At 41.7% G+C, this 17,150-nt stretch overlaps 2 protein-coding genes across 12 annotated transcripts in view; one reads left to right on the top strand and one right to left on the bottom strand.

Moving 5' to 3' along the window:
• Positions 1 to 745: 745 nt before the first annotated feature.
• Positions 746 to 3,599, bottom strand: LOC110839271 (mitochondrial translation release factor in rescue). Of its 9 annotated transcripts, none has more exons than XM_087343866.1 (4): positions 3,449 to 3,564; positions 3,170 to 3,222; positions 1,965 to 2,151; positions 1,428 to 1,610 (listed from the first exon to the last, which is right to left on the bottom strand). In XM_087343866.1, exons 3-4 carry the CDS (start codon positions 2,130 to 2,132, stop codon positions 1,572 to 1,574), a joined length of 207 nt encoding a protein of 68 aa, XP_087199992.1. In that variant the 5' UTR covers positions 2,133 to 2,151; positions 3,170 to 3,222; positions 3,449 to 3,564; the 3' UTR covers positions 1,428 to 1,571. The 9 variants fall into 9 exon arrangements, with proteins under 9 accessions (XP_021939035.1, XP_087199995.1, XP_087199988.1 ...); XM_087343865.1 differs by having other exon boundaries at positions 3,424 to 3,557; XM_022083343.2 differs by lacking the exons at positions 3,170 to 3,222; positions 3,449 to 3,564 and adding an exon at positions 746 to 1,059 and having other exon boundaries at positions 1,291 to 1,610; positions 1,965 to 2,106.
• Positions 3,600 to 3,664: 65 nt separating this feature from the next.
• mrj (DnaJ heat shock protein family (Hsp40) member B6 mrj) overlaps positions 3,665 to 17,150 on the top strand; it is a 28,759-nt gene continuing 15,273 nt past the window's right edge. Inside the window, exon 1 of one of the 3 annotated variants that reach the window (XM_022083337.2) lies at positions 3,665 to 3,820. The gene's annotated coding sequence lies outside the window, so the exon portion shown is untranslated. Of the gene's footprint in view, positions 3,821 to 13,831; positions 14,085 to 17,150 lie in introns of those variants that run through there. The other 2 variants (XM_022083341.2, XM_022083339.2) reach the window with 2 other exon arrangements.

The following is a 17,150-nucleotide window of genomic DNA, read 5'->3' as shown; positions in this document are numbered from 1 at the left end:
CATAGGCCCATCATGGCCTAAAACATAACACAAACTAACCAGTCCTAAACTTACAGAACTGCCCTTTGGACCACTTAGGCCCATCAGGGCCTTGAAGCCCTAAGAAACCTAACACAAAATAACCAATCCAAACCTGACACAAATTTCATTTAGTCCCATCAGGGCCTTGGGGACTAAAACTTAACACAGTGACGGAGGGCGGCGTATGTTTGTTTTGGATGCAGAGAGTGGGTTTATGAGAATTGTTGGCATTGGATGAAGAAATGAAGGAGAGATGTGGGCAAGAGAAAACATGTTTCTTCGATAAACCGAAGCAAATATATTGTCTGACACTGGCTCTGCAGTTTTGTATACATCTTATATCTTGATTCCTTCATTAACAATGTAAAAATTGTACTCTGAGCAACAAGTTCCAGTCACACAGGATGATTCATGTTACTGGAACAAATTAGAGACAATGGACTTTATCATAAGAATAGTGTGATTTCAAGAACTGTGAAGTTAAGTGTATCAAGCCATCTTCAAAGAATCATTCAACAATGAACCTTGCTACTGCTCACCTTAAACTTCTTGCAATCAAATTAAAATAATTCACTACACCAAAATTACCAGGACTTCCATCTGAACCAATTGTATCAACCATGAAAACCCATGTTTTACCAGTCTTTTCTCGCTGCTACCATATTACTAGTACCAGACCATTGAAAGGGCAGATCAAGGAGTGAGGAAGAGATATATTCTACAATAAATTATTCTCGGGCTGGTAGCCCGAGAAGAATTAATTTTACTTTATTGCCATGAAAGCTTCAGATCATACAGAGAAATTCAAATCAAACAGTCACACAAGTCTTTCTCTGTCCATCCACTCTGCCTTCAATTCTGCTAACTTCTTTTGGCGGAGATTTTTCTTCTTGCTCTTTTTAATTTGAATGGCTCTTTGTTGTGCTTCAACACTTAATTCACCATTCAGCAGATCATCCAGCTTTCTGATTAGAACCTTCCTTGCAAGCTTTCTGTTCTCTTCTTGCATCCGGGACTGGTGACATTTTACCACAACACCTGTTAATCAAACAAAAAACTTCAATAATGACCCTTCACAATAGAAAACAAACAAAAAGTTTTCTATCGCCCAGTGCTTCAAGTGGAAGGAAAATTCTGTCAAGTGCTTCTTCATATATGAGCAGCACCTAACCCTTTTATAACTGTTATTATTAGAATGAAACTGCGTAAGTATTCATAAAGTTTATAATGCAAACCTTGAGACATTCGCTTTGGCAATGAAGAGAATACCTGTCGGCTTGTGAACAAGCATCACACAGTTGTTGGTCTTGTTGACTGCCTGACCTCCAGGTCCACTGCCTTTAATGAAGTGCTCATCTAGTTCTTCCTCTTTTAGTACTGGAACTCTGGAGTAGTCCAGTGTGCATTTATTACGTACACTTACATTAATATATTCTGACAAAACATTTATTTTTGATAAGGACAACTGCAAAATAATTGTTGGTTGCTGTCCAAAACCAATGCGAGTGAACATAGACATTTCTTTCAAGTTGTTCCAACAGTTTATTTTATTATACTACTCGTTTATTTTTCAACAGTGCAAGTCCTCTCTGAAAGAACAGAAACGTACAGCATAAGTAAATATAAAATTAACATGTAGCAAAAATGTTAAATACCTACTTTCAAGCATGAAACATTTTAATTCTCTTTTCCTTTGTGGTGGGTACTATTAAAACGAATCTTTGCTGACTAGTTCAGAGTTGATCCAACTGTTATGATTATCTCCAACTACCACCTTACCAAAGGCACCAACTTAAAGAACAGAACACAAATCAGCCCTGTTACTTTCTGGTTGCTCCCTGACATATTTCTCCTTATGTAAGCAGGAAGAGAAAGAGGCTCACCAAGTTCATGTTACAGAGAATAACGTCTAAAATACTGCTACTGATTCTGTTACAACTTACTTGGAAATAAAAATTGATGTCTTCTACTTTTTCAGTGTTCTTTGCTTGTTTAAATTCCTCTCTTATTCTACGGGCAAAGTAGTTCTTGTCAGTGAACTGTAACTGTCTTCCATACCTTAGAAGATCTCGATATAATCGAAGAATCTGTCTTCCTGTAGGAATGCTCATAGTCTTTTCAACACAATGTCTGTAAAATTGAAACTATACTCCAGATGGCAGTTTAAGTAAGTCTCTAGTCTGAAGCACAATTCAAATTTGATTGAATTCTTCTACACCTCCTTACATGAAAGTTTACATATAACAGATATATCTGTAGCAAGTGTTATACAATATTCTCATTGAATTTGGTATACGAAAGAAGCTTGTGAGTCTAACAAAAATGTTCTTAAATTAAACCTGTAGCAAAATTTTTATGGGTAAATACTTATCAGACTCATTTTCCATCAAGAACAGTCTGAAACAAGGAGATACTTTGTCTCCATTGCTCTTTAATTTTGTGCTAGAATATGAAAAGTTTTTTGGTTGTTATCCATCGTCTAATAAAATAATAAAATTGAACGACATTTCGGAGATAGAGATTAGCTCTATCGATTGGGCCCAACAGAGTAGGTATACACATAGAGTCCGATCTCCGAAACGTCGTTCAATTTTATTATTTTATTAGATGATGGATAACATCCAAGAAACTTTTTATTTACAAATTTGTACTCCTCCCCCAATATTGTCAGGATGATTAAGTCAAAAAGAATGACATGGGCAGGGCATGTGGCGCACATGGATGGGGCAATAAGTGTGCACCGGGTATTGGTTGGGAAACCTGAGGGGAAGAGACCGCTGGGGAGACCTAGACGTAGATGGGAGGATAATCTCAGGCGGGATCTATGGGAGATAGGAGTTGAAGGAGACTGGATTTTGTTGGCTCAGGACAGGGTCCGGTGGAGGGCTTTGGTTATTTCGGTGATGAACCTTCAGATTCTGTAAGCCATCTAGTTAGTTACATCTGTAACAACTGTTAAAACTTTGTATGGAATTTGTTTTAAGACATATTCTACATCACTGGCTTATGAGGGATCTATGGAATGTAAATAAATTCAACTTTTTAGAAGAGTGAAGAATATTTGTCATGAGAAAGTCTGGTGGTTTGAATCAGAATTCATTCTGTTTTCCTCATTACTAAGAGAGTTGTGACAAAAGACCTCATTCACCATTCCTTTCAGCAATTAATTCACTGTAATTCTGATCATAATGGCGGCAAGATCTGCAAAAGAAAATGTAAAAAAAAGCAAACACAAACATAACCTGAACAAATTGTGCTGCACACTCCAATTTGCAAGTGAATATATACTCTCCCAACTATCATTTGTGGTGGAGAACTTGGCAGAAATTTCGAAGAACTACCGATGTACACAATTTAAACACGACATAAATATGAATTTCATATGCCAAACATTATACTCACTGACATTCAATAACCTTCCACTTACAATATATATTTTAAATCATGTCATACTAGAATTCCAGCCTGCATTAAAAAAATAACTGTGAACTCACTCCTACTCAGCAGATTATTTACCCCTGTTGACAATTCTTAAAGATTGGCAACCCTGACAGATTGGATGAACGTTGCTGGTAGCAGAGAAGCGAGTTTAATAACAACAAAAAGAAGAATACAACCTACTTGCTTTCATAGTGCTTCACTCTGGTGGTAAAATGCAGAGAAAGTACACATTATGCTTGGTGTTGAATGTTTTTGGTTCCATTGTGTTCTGTTGAGTGAGGGTTGTGATATTTGTTAATCAGTGCCCATAATTCTAGAGTTATTCATAATACGGTGTTCAGCTCGTAAATAATAAACCGTAAGTATCATCTTTTGTTATAGAAGTTCAAGGCCTTGGTCGTAATATGTAGCAGAGTTTGATTTGTACACTTTCTCGAATAATAAATTCAGGGGGTCATACTGATTGATTGAATTTGACCACTGTTGGAGAATATGAAACCTTTGTGTCAATCACTTATTGCCAAATCATTCATTAATGAATTCAGTTTTCCTATTGTGCATACATTTAAAATCACTTTCTATCTTTGAATTACTTTAACAGAGAATGAATGTACTTTACCTTGAGCGAACAATTTTTGTCGTTAAATTTGCATGTAGATACTGAATTGAAGTGAAGTCGCGACAAACATTATTAGTGTCCGAATTATATTATGCAACTAAAAAGTTTGTACAATTGTAAACTTCTTTTACTGAAAAAGTTGCAATATTTGGTATGCCTGAAGCATATTGCTGCTTTCCTTTTGCGAGATATAATTACGTAATGCATTAATCTAACGTTTTATATTTTTAAGAGAGAAATCCAACTAGTCATTTTATTATATTCTTTATGCCAGGAAGACAGATGCATCCAAATGATTTGTAGGTTATTTTATCTAGTACTGATGTCATAGTTCCTCTAATTGATTTTAGTTCCTCTAATTGATTTTGCATATTTGTTGTTATTGTTACGTATCCAGTATGTAGTAATCTTTCGTGGCCATACTCAATTTCATTTATATTATTTTTTTAAGACTCCCCTTATTATAATAGCTCTGTCCTCTTTTTGATACCTAGTCTAATGTACTACACAAATACAAAACAAATTATGACATTTACCACTTGGATGTGTGTGTACAGATTTTTTTCTTCACCTTTCCAGTTTTTTATGGTTTTCCCAGCAAATCATTCTAAGGACTTAGTATGTGCTTTTTTCAGTGGTGTATAAAGCATTGTTTCAAACTTGCTGAAATTATTTTGTCATAGTAAACAGTCATTTTGTTTCTTAATTTATATAAAGAAGGATTAAGATGGTGATGACATGACTACGAATTGTAAACAGTTTTATTTTGATCTAACACTGAAGCACTGTATACTTACTTATTCATTGATAAAGATGAGTGATAGGTTGAATTTAGGCTGATACTGAAACATCGTCATTCTTAGATTTCATATTGAGTTTTACCAGGCGTGAAAAATTACCATACAGATATGAATCTGTGATTAATGTATTATTTTCTAATTAGTGAATTACTTTATTTATAAGTACTAGAAGCTGTCAATAGTAAGGGTGTCCCACTACACACCATGGGGGCACTTGGGGAGAGAGGACATACAGCTCCTACTTACTTGTTTCTGTCTTTAGCACTAAATGGGAGTGAGTGGTTAGTGTCACACCCTGGTTGCACTTTACTCCCGAGGAAAGTACCGATTGGATAAGAGGCTGGGTGGGCCCTAGAGCTGGTCTGGATGCAGAGACTAGAAGTAAAATTGGTCCTACTGGTGATCAAACGCTGGTCATCCAGTTTGTAGTCAGACACTGTTTGTACTGAACTACTCCAGCTCATTTAAAGCTGCACATGCACTTCTAAAATAGAACAGATACTCTACCATCTTTATTGAGAATATTACCAGTAATGCATAACACACACACACAATAATCCAGTGGACTAATCCATAAGCGTATCTCACTTGTGTCCAATTTTAAAATAGAATAGATAAAATTGATTTTGTATTTCAGAGATCCTTCTTGGTACTAGCCAATGTTGTGAATACCAGCACTTTGTACAATTAAAATGCTGTAATCTTGACAACCGTATTGAGAATGAAGTTTTGATTTTTATTCTTGTTCTTCTGAACAACTGCTCTTTCTTCCCTGTATTTTCGATTCTTCGCATCTCATTTGATCACGCATAACTTCTGGTCTTTGTTCAGTGTTGTTAAATACTTTACAAAGCAGTTGTCATGTGTCAGATACGTTTTTTGTTTCATTAAATATGTCATGGCTGACATGTTCTGTACGTTTAGTCTCATCGATCCCCTAGGTACGTCTTTTCGATACATTGATCAGTCGTGTTTGAAAAGTTAAAAAAATTAGCATGTTTGCATATGATTTAATAATGTTAAATGAAACTTAAATTCAGTGACAGGTTAGGTTGACTTCCGCGCACAGTTTTGCTTTAAAGTAGTTGAAGAATGTGTACAGCTTCTTAATGTACATTGTTTTTAGTTCCAACTTTAACACAGTTACATGGTCAGTCAACAAATGAGTCTTGTGCTAACTTCTAATATTATTTATTTGGCATCTTGTGGAAATGTCCAAGTCTTGTAGAGTTCGAAACGAAGTATCGCTGATCCGCAGATTTTGCAGGATCCAATTCCATCACTGTTGCTCCTCTCATTTAGCAGCAAAACCTTTCAATATCTCAGAATTTTGACCTATGATTAAATGCAAGTTTACACTGGTCTTCCTTGAATTTCAAGTTGGCCTGTTGAAGAGGAGAGTTCTGCAACACTGTGACCAGTTCCACTTCACTTCCATTTTCTGATGCTTGCTTTATATTAACACCTTCGACGTCACTTTCAAAAATAACGGAAATGAAATTTGTCAGACATATTTGCTCGAGTCTTCCTGTCAACTACTGTTGCTGCAACTTTCATTGGTTTATGCCAGTAGGTATTTTAAACATGGTTATGATCGATAAAGAATTGTATAAACCATGATCGTCCTACCACATTGCGTCTTTTGTAGAGCTCGCTGTCAGCTCGTTCTCCGCTTTAAAGTGGTTTGCACCTTCTGATGAGCATAGAAGCCAAACTCTGCCCCGCCTAATGACAGTGCAAATGAAATGCCTACCATAATTCTTACAATGGCAAATGAGCGATTATAAGCAGTTCTGCAGCGCAATAATTTAAGAGCTGGGGTTTTAAAATGAGCCAAAGACATAAAATAAAAGTATTACTGGGCGCCATGGCGAGGTGCCCTGAAATTGCAGTGCGTACCATTTCTTTTGATTAGGAGCCAACCCTGTAACCTGGGCCAGACACGTTTTTCTCCTTCAGGCATTACAAATTTCAGTGGCATTTTCTGGTTGATTTTTCTCCAGACCGACTCTGAGGCCCTCGTAGTCTCCAAGCCAGTAGGCATCAGGAGAAAAGCGGCCGGGGCCTCAAGCTAGCCACTCGCCTCCAACTAGTGCCATGGTCAATGCGTGGAGTTAGGCCACCTTTTTCGCATACGACTTCATGGCGTGGAATTCGACTAAATACAGGGCCCGCTTTATCCTTTGCCTGCGTTAGGGTTTTGTATGTACTGTCCGCAACGTGCCGTGGAGCGTGAGATGACCTCCTCACAATGGCTTCAGGAGAATGAGTTCGATTCCAGATACAGGCATGGATTTTCTGTCCACAACCATGGCCATCCGACGGAGAGAGCCCTCCAGCCTCCTGTACGGGCGGAGAGTGCATCTGCCCTTGCCCAAATGTTGTCTAGTAGTCTCGAGGTCTTCAGGTCCAGCATCTGTTTACGACTTGAAGGCAGAAGGACGTGTTCACCATTTACGTTTTTACATTCTAGAAGAACATGTGATGTTGGATTCTGTCTTCGATGTGCACGTTGTTAATTATGCAATTATTATCTTAAAATATGTAACAGCTTCTTCTTTCTTGTATGAAGAAAGAGAAACGAAGGATTTGACACTTATCGGTATCCGCAAACAACTTGGCGTGTGGGTGACGTCAGAATTATGGAAAGTTGATAGCGATTGTGCTAGTGATTGACAATAGACCCGACTGCACGACCTGAATGAGGACCTGCTGTCCATAACGAAAACCCGAGATAAAATGCTGTCTGCATGGCGCGGCCTGGTGGTTTGTTTGCCCCTGATTGTAAGCAACACCGAATGCTTTTCCATTCTTCGTGGTTCGGTCGTCTGCGCTCAGATTCTTCACAAGGTCCTCCCGATCTGTGCGTTGCGACGTTTGGCTGTAACCGATATTGCAAGTCTATGGTCTGTAGTTCTTATTTGGGTATCATTTCAAGGTTAACCACGTGTGGGAAGCAAGGTTACCAGAGAAAAATGCCATCTGTGTGATGGTTTCTTGGCTATATTTATCGCCATCGTGTGGTGAGAGAAATGGTAAGGCGCGTGTGTCCATATGTGTGTATTTGATAGCTAGAGGAACTCTTCGTATTCTGGAGGTCCGGAATTCAAATCTCGGCCTTCGGACCACCGAGGTTTTGCATGGTTGTACAAAATATCCCATCCAATTCATTATACACTGATGATCGATTGACGTTGTTTAACTAACTTAATTAAGCGACAAATTACTGGCAGTTGAGACATTTTGTAGGTGAAAAGAAGGGAATTGTTTCCGATCTTGGTTTTTGGAAAATGTTGGGAGGTCATTCTCGGTTTTCCTCATTCTCTCCAGGTTCGGACTTGCTTTATAGTACCTTAAAGTATGCCACGACCTCTTCGATGCAAAATTATCGACTCGCCTTATTCTACGTTTTGCGTCTTTAAATAAATTACGAACCAACTAAGCACTCTCCATAATCTGAGCAGGTTGGCTAATCGGTGACCTGTCTGATTAGCATTAGGTAGGTTCCAGGCCGGGGACGGGCTGTTCGTAGGTTTGTTCAGTCCCTCCAGGCGAGTGTCTGAGTAGTACCTGGCATGTTCGCCCGCCGTAAAATGATCCGCGAGGTAACCTTTGTCAGAAGTAGCCTTAGTCTGAGGATTGAAATTTGTTGTACTTTGAAGAGTGGACGTGTGTACTGGGGAGTGAAGAGGTGCCTGTAGGTAGTAGAAGACCTCTGCAGTTGATACAGCATTTTAATTAATTATTCTTAACGTAACCTACCTGGCGGTGATCTGGAACATACATGCATTTTTATCCGTGCTGCAGTGGAATTGAGTATTTTGGAGATGCTAACCACAAAGGCTTATAATAAAGTAGATTAATTTTGTAAAAGTTTATCAAACGTTTCAGAGGTCCTTGCTGCATCCATCATCAGGACGAAACGTTGGTAAACTTCTACCGGAGTACGCTACTTACCGCCGTGAAAACTCAAAATCATACTTGTGTCTTACCTGACTGTTTGAAATCAGTTCAGAAATAAAACGCATCCTGTAAGACGTAATATTGAGACGCAGAGACGAGTGTAGTCGGTTCCGTGGTGCGTCGTGATGTTGATTCTTATTTTTAATGAGCTTTTGTCAACAGCAGAATCTGTGACTGTGCAGCGTCTTAAATCTCGTTTTATACGGCTCTCGCCAAGAAGAGGAGGTTATGCGATACGTTGAGGGTGTTTGAGCCGAACAGGTAGGAGGCGTCATACCGCGTCCCGTATTAGTATTAGTATAGTAATCAGATGCGGGTTTTGTACCAAATAACGTGCAGCGAGAAGGTGGGAACGAACCTAACCTAACCTACTTAGTTTTGGTTTGGAAATGTAAAAATGTACAGATGTAACGTGCTTAAAATAAGACCCGAATAATATGTATCGCAAAGAACGATTGGTTTGTGCAGAGTCGGACTGCTTGAAGCGTGCATTGTTCGTAATGCGGTCATGATTCCACTTTCGTTTCTTCGTATAGCTGTTGGGCACTTTTAAATGGCCATGTCTTAGTATGGAACCCGTCCGGGATCACTAAATATGTCCATGCCCGGTCGGAGATAATTTCCATATGCTCGTACCGTTAAAAAGTTTGATCGCCCCACCTGATGTTGCATTTGCTTGCAGTATCTTAGTGGGAGAGAGAGGTCGTAGGAGAAACAAGTTTCTGGGGCGCCCACTCGAAAGCGTTTCCACCGACGCCGATGTGGCCCACCAGACACAGCCACAGGTCGATGTCGAGAAAACTGTGGCGCTGGACATCTGATCTGATGTGGCTGTCTGGCGTGTTCCGACTCAGAATTATTTCTGAAAGTGCGAATATGCTGGGAATTTTATAGGGTGGGGAGTCTTGGCTCATTGCAATGTCTGCATGTACACAGAACAACACCACATCCAAAAAAAATCGCTGGCATACGTAAGTCTCGCTTCGATAAATGTAAGAATGGTTTTGTCACGGCAGTCCTCTGATAAAGTATTAAAATTTTTGTGTCCGTGTAGATTTAAGACGTGTTCAGAAACGTAGCTGCGAACGTTGTTCCGAGTTGCCTGGCATGTTGTTCTAGAAGTTCTCCGCCTTTTAGGACCTGAGTGCACATTATCCGTATTTTTATCGAGCCGCGGGCTGGTGGTTTATGAAAGACTGCAATTTAATTACATTCCTGACAGTTTGTTAATTCGCTGTTGCATGCACGTTATTACTCAGTAGCGTTTTGTGAGAATATCAGTCATCGGTGTGTGATGTGACAACTGCCTTTGGTGGATAATCTTCGTCAGCTTTTTTGTCGATTCGCACGCATTCCTCGAGGCGTTCTTCAGTAAGATTCTTGTTCTATTTGTTTGTGGTAAATTTAACGACGCCGTCAGTCGCTCAGACAGTACGGCGTCGAATTGAGGGCATGCGGAAAGAACCGATTCTGACCTGATGTAAATTTGTTAATGGGGGGCTGAGTAAAACCACGAAATACCTCAGTCAGCCGAGATTTTAACCGGGGATGTCCGGAATACGACGACGTTCGGTTATCTTGCATCTTCATGAAAGCGAAGTTGCTCAAAGCCAGTTTTGATAGCGTTTAACAACGTATCATCATGCAGTGGTGCACAGAACAATTCGGAGGGCCGCTGGTTCAGATGTGCGTCGCGGTGAGAGCAGCAGAGCCGGAGAGCGTGTCTTCTGCTTTGTCTTGTGATTGCACCGGCCGTGTAGTGGACTAATGACCCCGTGCAAGGAGGAGTCTGTCCTCCTGGCCCGGAGGTTGGTCAGACAAATACGTCATTCGTCAGAGGAGGGGGGGGGGGAGCTTGTATACTCATTTAAAATTGTTCACTAACGACTTACGTATTTACGCACTCCTGCACTTGGTCAGTCCAAAAGTGGTGAAGAGTACAGATTAAAAATATAGTCAGCTGGAAACATGGCGAGAGTACGAAACTTTTAAGATGTATCTGGCGAATTTAGCGTAATTAGAATGTGTTCGGAAATAGTAAGGTCGTGTAAATGTAATCTTCTTGGAAAGTCTGAAGAGAAGACCCGGGCGTAGATGGATGGGTAATATTGCAATGAATATTAAAGGAATTGGAGGGTCGGGGGGACTGGATTCGCCGCCTCGGGATAGCGACCGGATGTTGCAAAGACGACGGCGAATTGTTTGACGAACATCTGCTGCGAGGAGTCGGTCGCGTCCATTTGCAAGAAATGAAAGTAAGATTCGGTGGCTTGAGCGTCTGCTCACATCCTAACTAAATCCGAAAGTTGATAAGGCGTCGTCTCCTCTCGGAGTGAAGGCTGTTATGAACTGAAACTTGTTGAGGATTTCATGAAGCATTGCGAGAGAACGTTCTGCTTTTCCAGGACGTAAGAGGAAGGAGGTCCTTTGGAAAGTGCCGCCGTAGGAGGCCAGTTGTCCAAACCGCGTTCTAAAAGAGAATTTGCGCGGGCCTCATGTAGTGAAGACGGCTCGATTAAATCGTGCATTGTTTCATTTGTGTTTTATGTATAGTTATTTGGCAGAATGCATTTGAACAGAAGCCAAGCAGTAAGGAGCAAAGAGGAAAACCTAATTTTTCGGAGAGCCTCTTTTGTTAGGACTAGGGGTTGTCGGCCGAACAAGAGGACCGCCCATTGTCGGCTGTGTGAGGCTGATTAATAAAGGCAGATTGTCCCAGAAGAGGAAGGCGCAGATGTGTGTCATTGCGTCTTTGTTTTGTTTTTTTCCGACGTTTCTAAAACCCGTATTTGTACAAAGAAGTCTTTCTCTTTTACGTTTCATTGCAAATTCTATGCCTGTTTATAGTTTGAAATTTCTAATTGCCTCGAGCAGGGGAACTGTCTAATAGCTTGTAGGGCCTGCGTAATTAATATAAAAGTAGAACGCCTCGTTCTCTTGCCAGGTAACCCGAGTTTTACGACCGGCCGATCGATACAGACAGCTCACAAGTTTCGGTGTTCAATAAATTGGGGCGTCGGTCGCGAGCTAGCGTCGTGTTTGTTGATTTTGTTCTCAGGACGCCTCTTCTGCTCGTCAGTGTCGAATGCGTGTGTTTTTTTAGCAGGTTTTGAGGTCGGCGCTCTGTTAATTTATTACGTGATGGCTTTAGCGGGCTTTCGACTCTTTTTTTTCCTCGTGTGAAAGAGGAATTGCGAATCCATTCCCGGAGAGAGTTAATGGTTCCAAGTAATAGTCTGGCGTTGAAGTCGATCGTTGTCGTTCACCTGCGCATGGTCCTAAGAGTCGCGTTATTTCTAGGTCAGCCGGTTGCCTTTTGTGTAATTATTGCTTGTATTTTTTTTAAGTTCTTTGACGCTGTAAAAGCATGGGACATACATGGAAGTGGTCGTGATATTTTTCTTTAAGGAAACACGGAACAAGATTCCTCAAACTTGGTTTTTTAACGCACTGACATAACCCCATGAAGCAGTCTTTCTTGAGAAGATGATAGTCGCTCAGCTAGTTTTTTTATGGAATCTGAACAGTGTCCACAACAGCTCACAATGCGTCCTTCTCCCTGAGCCAGAGGAATCCAATCCAACCGACACCGCACCCTTTCGTTTCGATGCAGAACAACAATTGCCTTCAGAATTTTCGACCGAAGCCTTGTACAGATTTGTCGTCTCCCTTGCGTGCTACATGCCTCGTTCATCCCGCCCGACCGTCTTCGCCCACGTACGGAACAGTTTTTAAATGTCTTCCTGGTTTGATACAGTGAAAATTTTGCTCAGATCAGAAAGTTCCCGACCATGCATATTGACAGAACTTTGCTAGAATGGAAATCTTGATTCAACAAATATCTTGTTAATTATGTTTCAAGATGAGGTAACAGGACTTTATTACAGACGCAAATAGAATGCAATGATGCTTTGCGGTTTTGTAAATTTAAATTCAAATTTAAGCATTTATAACATTTTTTCCTCCTATTGCTCATTTAAATCAGTTCTTTGCCCATACTGTGTTCTAACGAAGTCGTGGATGGGGTTGGTCGGTGCGTTGATAAGTCTGTTCACGATTAGCCTCTAGGATAACACATGGCATAGTCGTTTTGTCCTCCGTCCCTGGCTGTTGGCTTTGTCTTGATGCTGTGTGAGATCTGAGATTTTCACGGCGGTGAAGACATCGATGTTGTCTTCTGCATTGTAGCGCCGTGTGGACTTACAGGTAGATACCAGCGTTTCGGAGAAACTTGCTGTCCGAAGATGGCTGTCTTGTGGGCTGTATTTTAGGAATAGGTTGTGATCTGTTTTGGGGCACCATATCAGCATAGAGGGGCCGAGGAAGACAATGCATAGACCATCTCCAGGCTGAGAATCGAACCCGAGACCTCCCAACTACGAAGCAGGAGTCTTGATCTTTGGCTACTGGCTTCTCAGAAGATGCTGCTAGCACCGTTTATTTGTGGTTCAGGTCACTGCACCCTTGGAAGCGTAAGGCGGTCAAGCGTGTCGTGACTTGCTGGCACGTTCACGCACGCGTTCGCATGTGAAGTCGGAGTTCGCTTAGTCCGATTGCTTCGGCTGGGCGATACGTACCATCACTTCCTCCTGTCCTTTTCAACGGAAGTTCTGTCGTTCCTTGACCCCGTTACGATTTTTACTAAAATTAGTCAAATGGTGAGGATGCTGCCCCAGAGCACGTAAATCGTTGTACTTTTTAATTCGCCGTTCTAGACTATCCTACGGACGGTGTTCAGAATTTGTGCTGCCGAAACGTCGTGTCGGGAGCTCCTTGCGTTTAATGTACTACTAGATTTCCAGAGTCTCCGAAAAACACGCGTTTTCCTATACAGAACCGGCGACATTTGCCAGCCTCTCGGAGTGCTACATGGCGCGTCAGTGGAATCGCTGAAGTAGTACCGTCGAAGCCTGCGGTGGAGAAGTGCGTCGTTCCGTGAGCACCATGCGACTGATCGGATAAGTGGCTGAACCCTCTCCTCATCTGATGCTCAGTGCGGGGAGGGCTGTTCGCGAGAGGTGCAGCGCAGGATGTGGTTTCGTGTTTGAGTTGGTGGTTGTGTGCTGAAGTGCCTTCTGCACGGAACACTTTTTAATACAGAAATCTGACTTATTTATAAAGCAATTTAATCTGTACGTGCAATGCCATCAGAAGCTAAATAGTTTGTTCGTATGGTGCAAGACGACTGATGGCCGACCATTGAGTTGCCTTATTTGGTGACGTCTTTGTCCGTCGATCACGTAAGTACAAGCGCGGTTTATTCTTGTGCTCCTTATTCTTTGTCTTGTTCCGGAAACTTAATTAATCGGATTAATCGAAGCCGTGAACGTCAGGGAAGTGATGGAGGCATCCGGGACCTCTTAAACGTCTGCAACCCACAAGACAGCCATCTGCTTCTTAATTCCGTCCGAGTACTGTGATAATAGCTTTTATGTAAGTCTTAGTCGTTCCCTCGAACTGTAATTAATCATAGATCACTTGTGAGAGTCGGCCATCTCAGGCCAGAAGAGATCGCGTCCTCAAACACTTGTAAGATCATGGCGTACCGCTGTTTGCATATCGTTCCGATAGAATTGTTTTCTGAAATTTGAATTCGAACAAATAGGAGCTCATCTTCGTGCCATTGATATAATATTGTTTTATACATCAATATTTAGCAGACAGTTTAATGAGATGCATCATTTTTCGAGCTGGGATTTTTGGCCTGTAAATACGAGCCAAAGTCCCTGCAGATTGTGGCGTTGTGTTGGAGTCGTCTTAAGTAGTTCACACCCAATCAGCTGAGTAACACGTCTGTCGTCTTAACGTTCCGTTATTGTATTCCGTCCGAGGTAACGTACCCTGGAGAACTAACTGTAAACTAGAAAGCAAGCGGCCATTCTCCGATGTTTGACAGGTGACACTAATCATCGACGTTTCGGAAGTATGGCCGATGCTGTCTGGTATTATGCGACTCTAGCCTTTCTACGTAATTATGCCGTTAGTATCTGATGGAAATGAATTTTTGTACATTTTGTAATTGTATGTCTCAGTAAAACCTTCTGAGTCATACTTATAATTTAAAACAGAATAATGTTGTTATCTTGTAATAACTATGCACTTTTAATAGTATATTTTCTTTGCGACTCCGAGGAAACTCTTCCCCCGAGTTTTCTACTGGTGATGTGTTGTTTGATCCTCCCATTCAGCGCTCAGTTTAATGTTCCTTAAAATATTAGGACAAGAGGGCCGGTGGCGGAAGTTGGCCCCGTTCGGTGTCCTGCTTAGCCAGGAACGTTTTATATCAGATTTTGCAGTGTTCATTTTCAGTCTTTTGTTTCTAGAAGTGACAGCGCGATAAGGAGCTTATATCTTATCTGTCTCGTACCCACCGAAATCATGTGCGTTCCAGAAATAAAGACACGTGCTTGTCTGATAATAGCTAGAACGACGATTATGATCCTTGGAAGGGAAATGATGGGCTTCCGGCCGGGAGTGTGCAAGGAAGTTGACGAGCCTTGTTGCTCAGATCATCATCATCGGGGCCCATGGAAGGCGGGAAATGTTGGCGGTGCTGTACCAACTGTAGTCCGCGACTGTAATCTTGAGACTTGCAAGGAATGCAGGAAGTCCGAAGCGTTAAAGGCAGACGCTATCTTTCCTCCTTCACCCTGCAAGTCTGAAGATTACAGTCGCGTACTGTACCTAATATGCAATTCGGACTGTAAAGTCAGTCACTTGACAAACCTGCTTTTGTAGCCATGTAACAGGTCAGTTCGAATTTCTTCTGAATAGGCAACTGGTGATTATAAAATCCAGACTTGCGACTAAGTGGGACAGAAACGTCATTTATATGCAAACTTGTATTTATCCAACGGGAAACTAGAATGAGCCCGGATAGCTCAGTACACTACAGCACAGTACAACAGTCTTGTGCTGTTAACTGGACGACCAGGGTTCTGTTCCCGGCATGGGGAAGGATTTCTCTCCCTGCCATCGGGTGCAGACCAACTCTGGGCTCACGCAGCCTCCTTTCCAGTCGTTGCTGGTGTAAAGCAGTCGGAGAATGAAGCCGACGCCTTCTGGTGCTGAAGTAAAGACCGAGCTTCTTTGCCTCCACCTTACGCCACCTACCACACGTCTGACATTAAAATCGTATGGACCCCGTTGCCTGGAAGTCCTCGTCCCACGTCACGTCGCACCTGAAGGACACTCGGTCCTTCCCACTCGCTTGACAGCACGAATCTGCTTGTAGGCCGCCCCGTGAGCGATGTTGCAATTTCTTTTCCCAGCTGAATGGCGTAACTGAAGTGGCAGGTAATTTGTATTTCGTGGCTCACACTTGGGCCCCCTTCGAGGGCAAATGACGTTCATGCGCGGGGCGCGAAATCTTCAGGATTCTGAATAATGATTACAGACCCTCTAAGAAGAACCAGCCGCTTTAAGCTGTGGACGGCTTTTAAGTTCGACAAACAAAACGATTTGAAGTACAAACTTGCGTGTTTCTTTGCTGCCATAATTGTTGGACTTTGTTGTGAAAATGCGATCTTGTATGTTCTTGAATTTGTTAGGCCAGAGAGTTCCGACACTTCGTGATGCGTAGTGCCCGCCATGTACACGATTAACTTCATGGTCCCACCCTCACGTCTACGCAAAAAGTCTTACAATTTCTATCTTCCTTCGAATTTCATCGACCAAAATTTTACATGCATTACTGATTTCTCTGGTATATACAACACGACTTGCCCACCGCATTAATTTTTTATATTCAAGACGCTAAATATATTTAAATTAAGAATGTTGATGTGCGTCACTGAGATGATTTATTACGTTGAGCATAACAAATGTTTAGGGCTATGGCGTAGCTCAGGTGGTTAGACATTGCCTTTTAACAGCGGATAACCAAATAAATCCCGGGTGACCGTTGGCGACGTTCGAGGTGGCACTTGGCAGCTGTCGGAGGAATGTTAATTCAGTGTACAGCAAACTATTAAGCAAAACTGTGAATTGTCGAAAGGATTTCAATAGCCAACTCCTTGAGAAGCTAGTCGTCGCCCATCTAGTCAAGAAATTCCCCTGCCTTTATGGAAGTCGGAGGCTTTTTACCGTTTTCACCAGAGGCCACCACCGGTCCCTATTATGAGCCAGATGAATCCACTCCACACCCTTCGCTTCTCCTTTTCCTTAGGATGTATTTTAATATTATCCTCTCCAAGTGGTCTTCCTTTCGGGTTTACGACCAAAGGTACGCGTTTTCTCGTCTCCGTGCGTCCAGAGGTCCCTTACAACAGAGTTTTTTAATATGTACTCTCGTTTTGTTTTGAATC

The sequence above is a fragment of the Zootermopsis nevadensis genome, unplaced genomic scaffold (assembly GCF_977971745.1).
Source record: "Zootermopsis nevadensis isolate Lab colony 2312 unplaced genomic scaffold, Znev_1.0 Znev_ptg000007l, whole genome shotgun sequence".
NCBI lineage: Eukaryota > Metazoa > Arthropoda > Insecta > Blattodea > Termopsidae > Zootermopsis > Zootermopsis nevadensis.
Note: the sequence above shows the minus strand (reverse complement) of the source record. Positions and strands in the feature narration are given on the sequence as shown.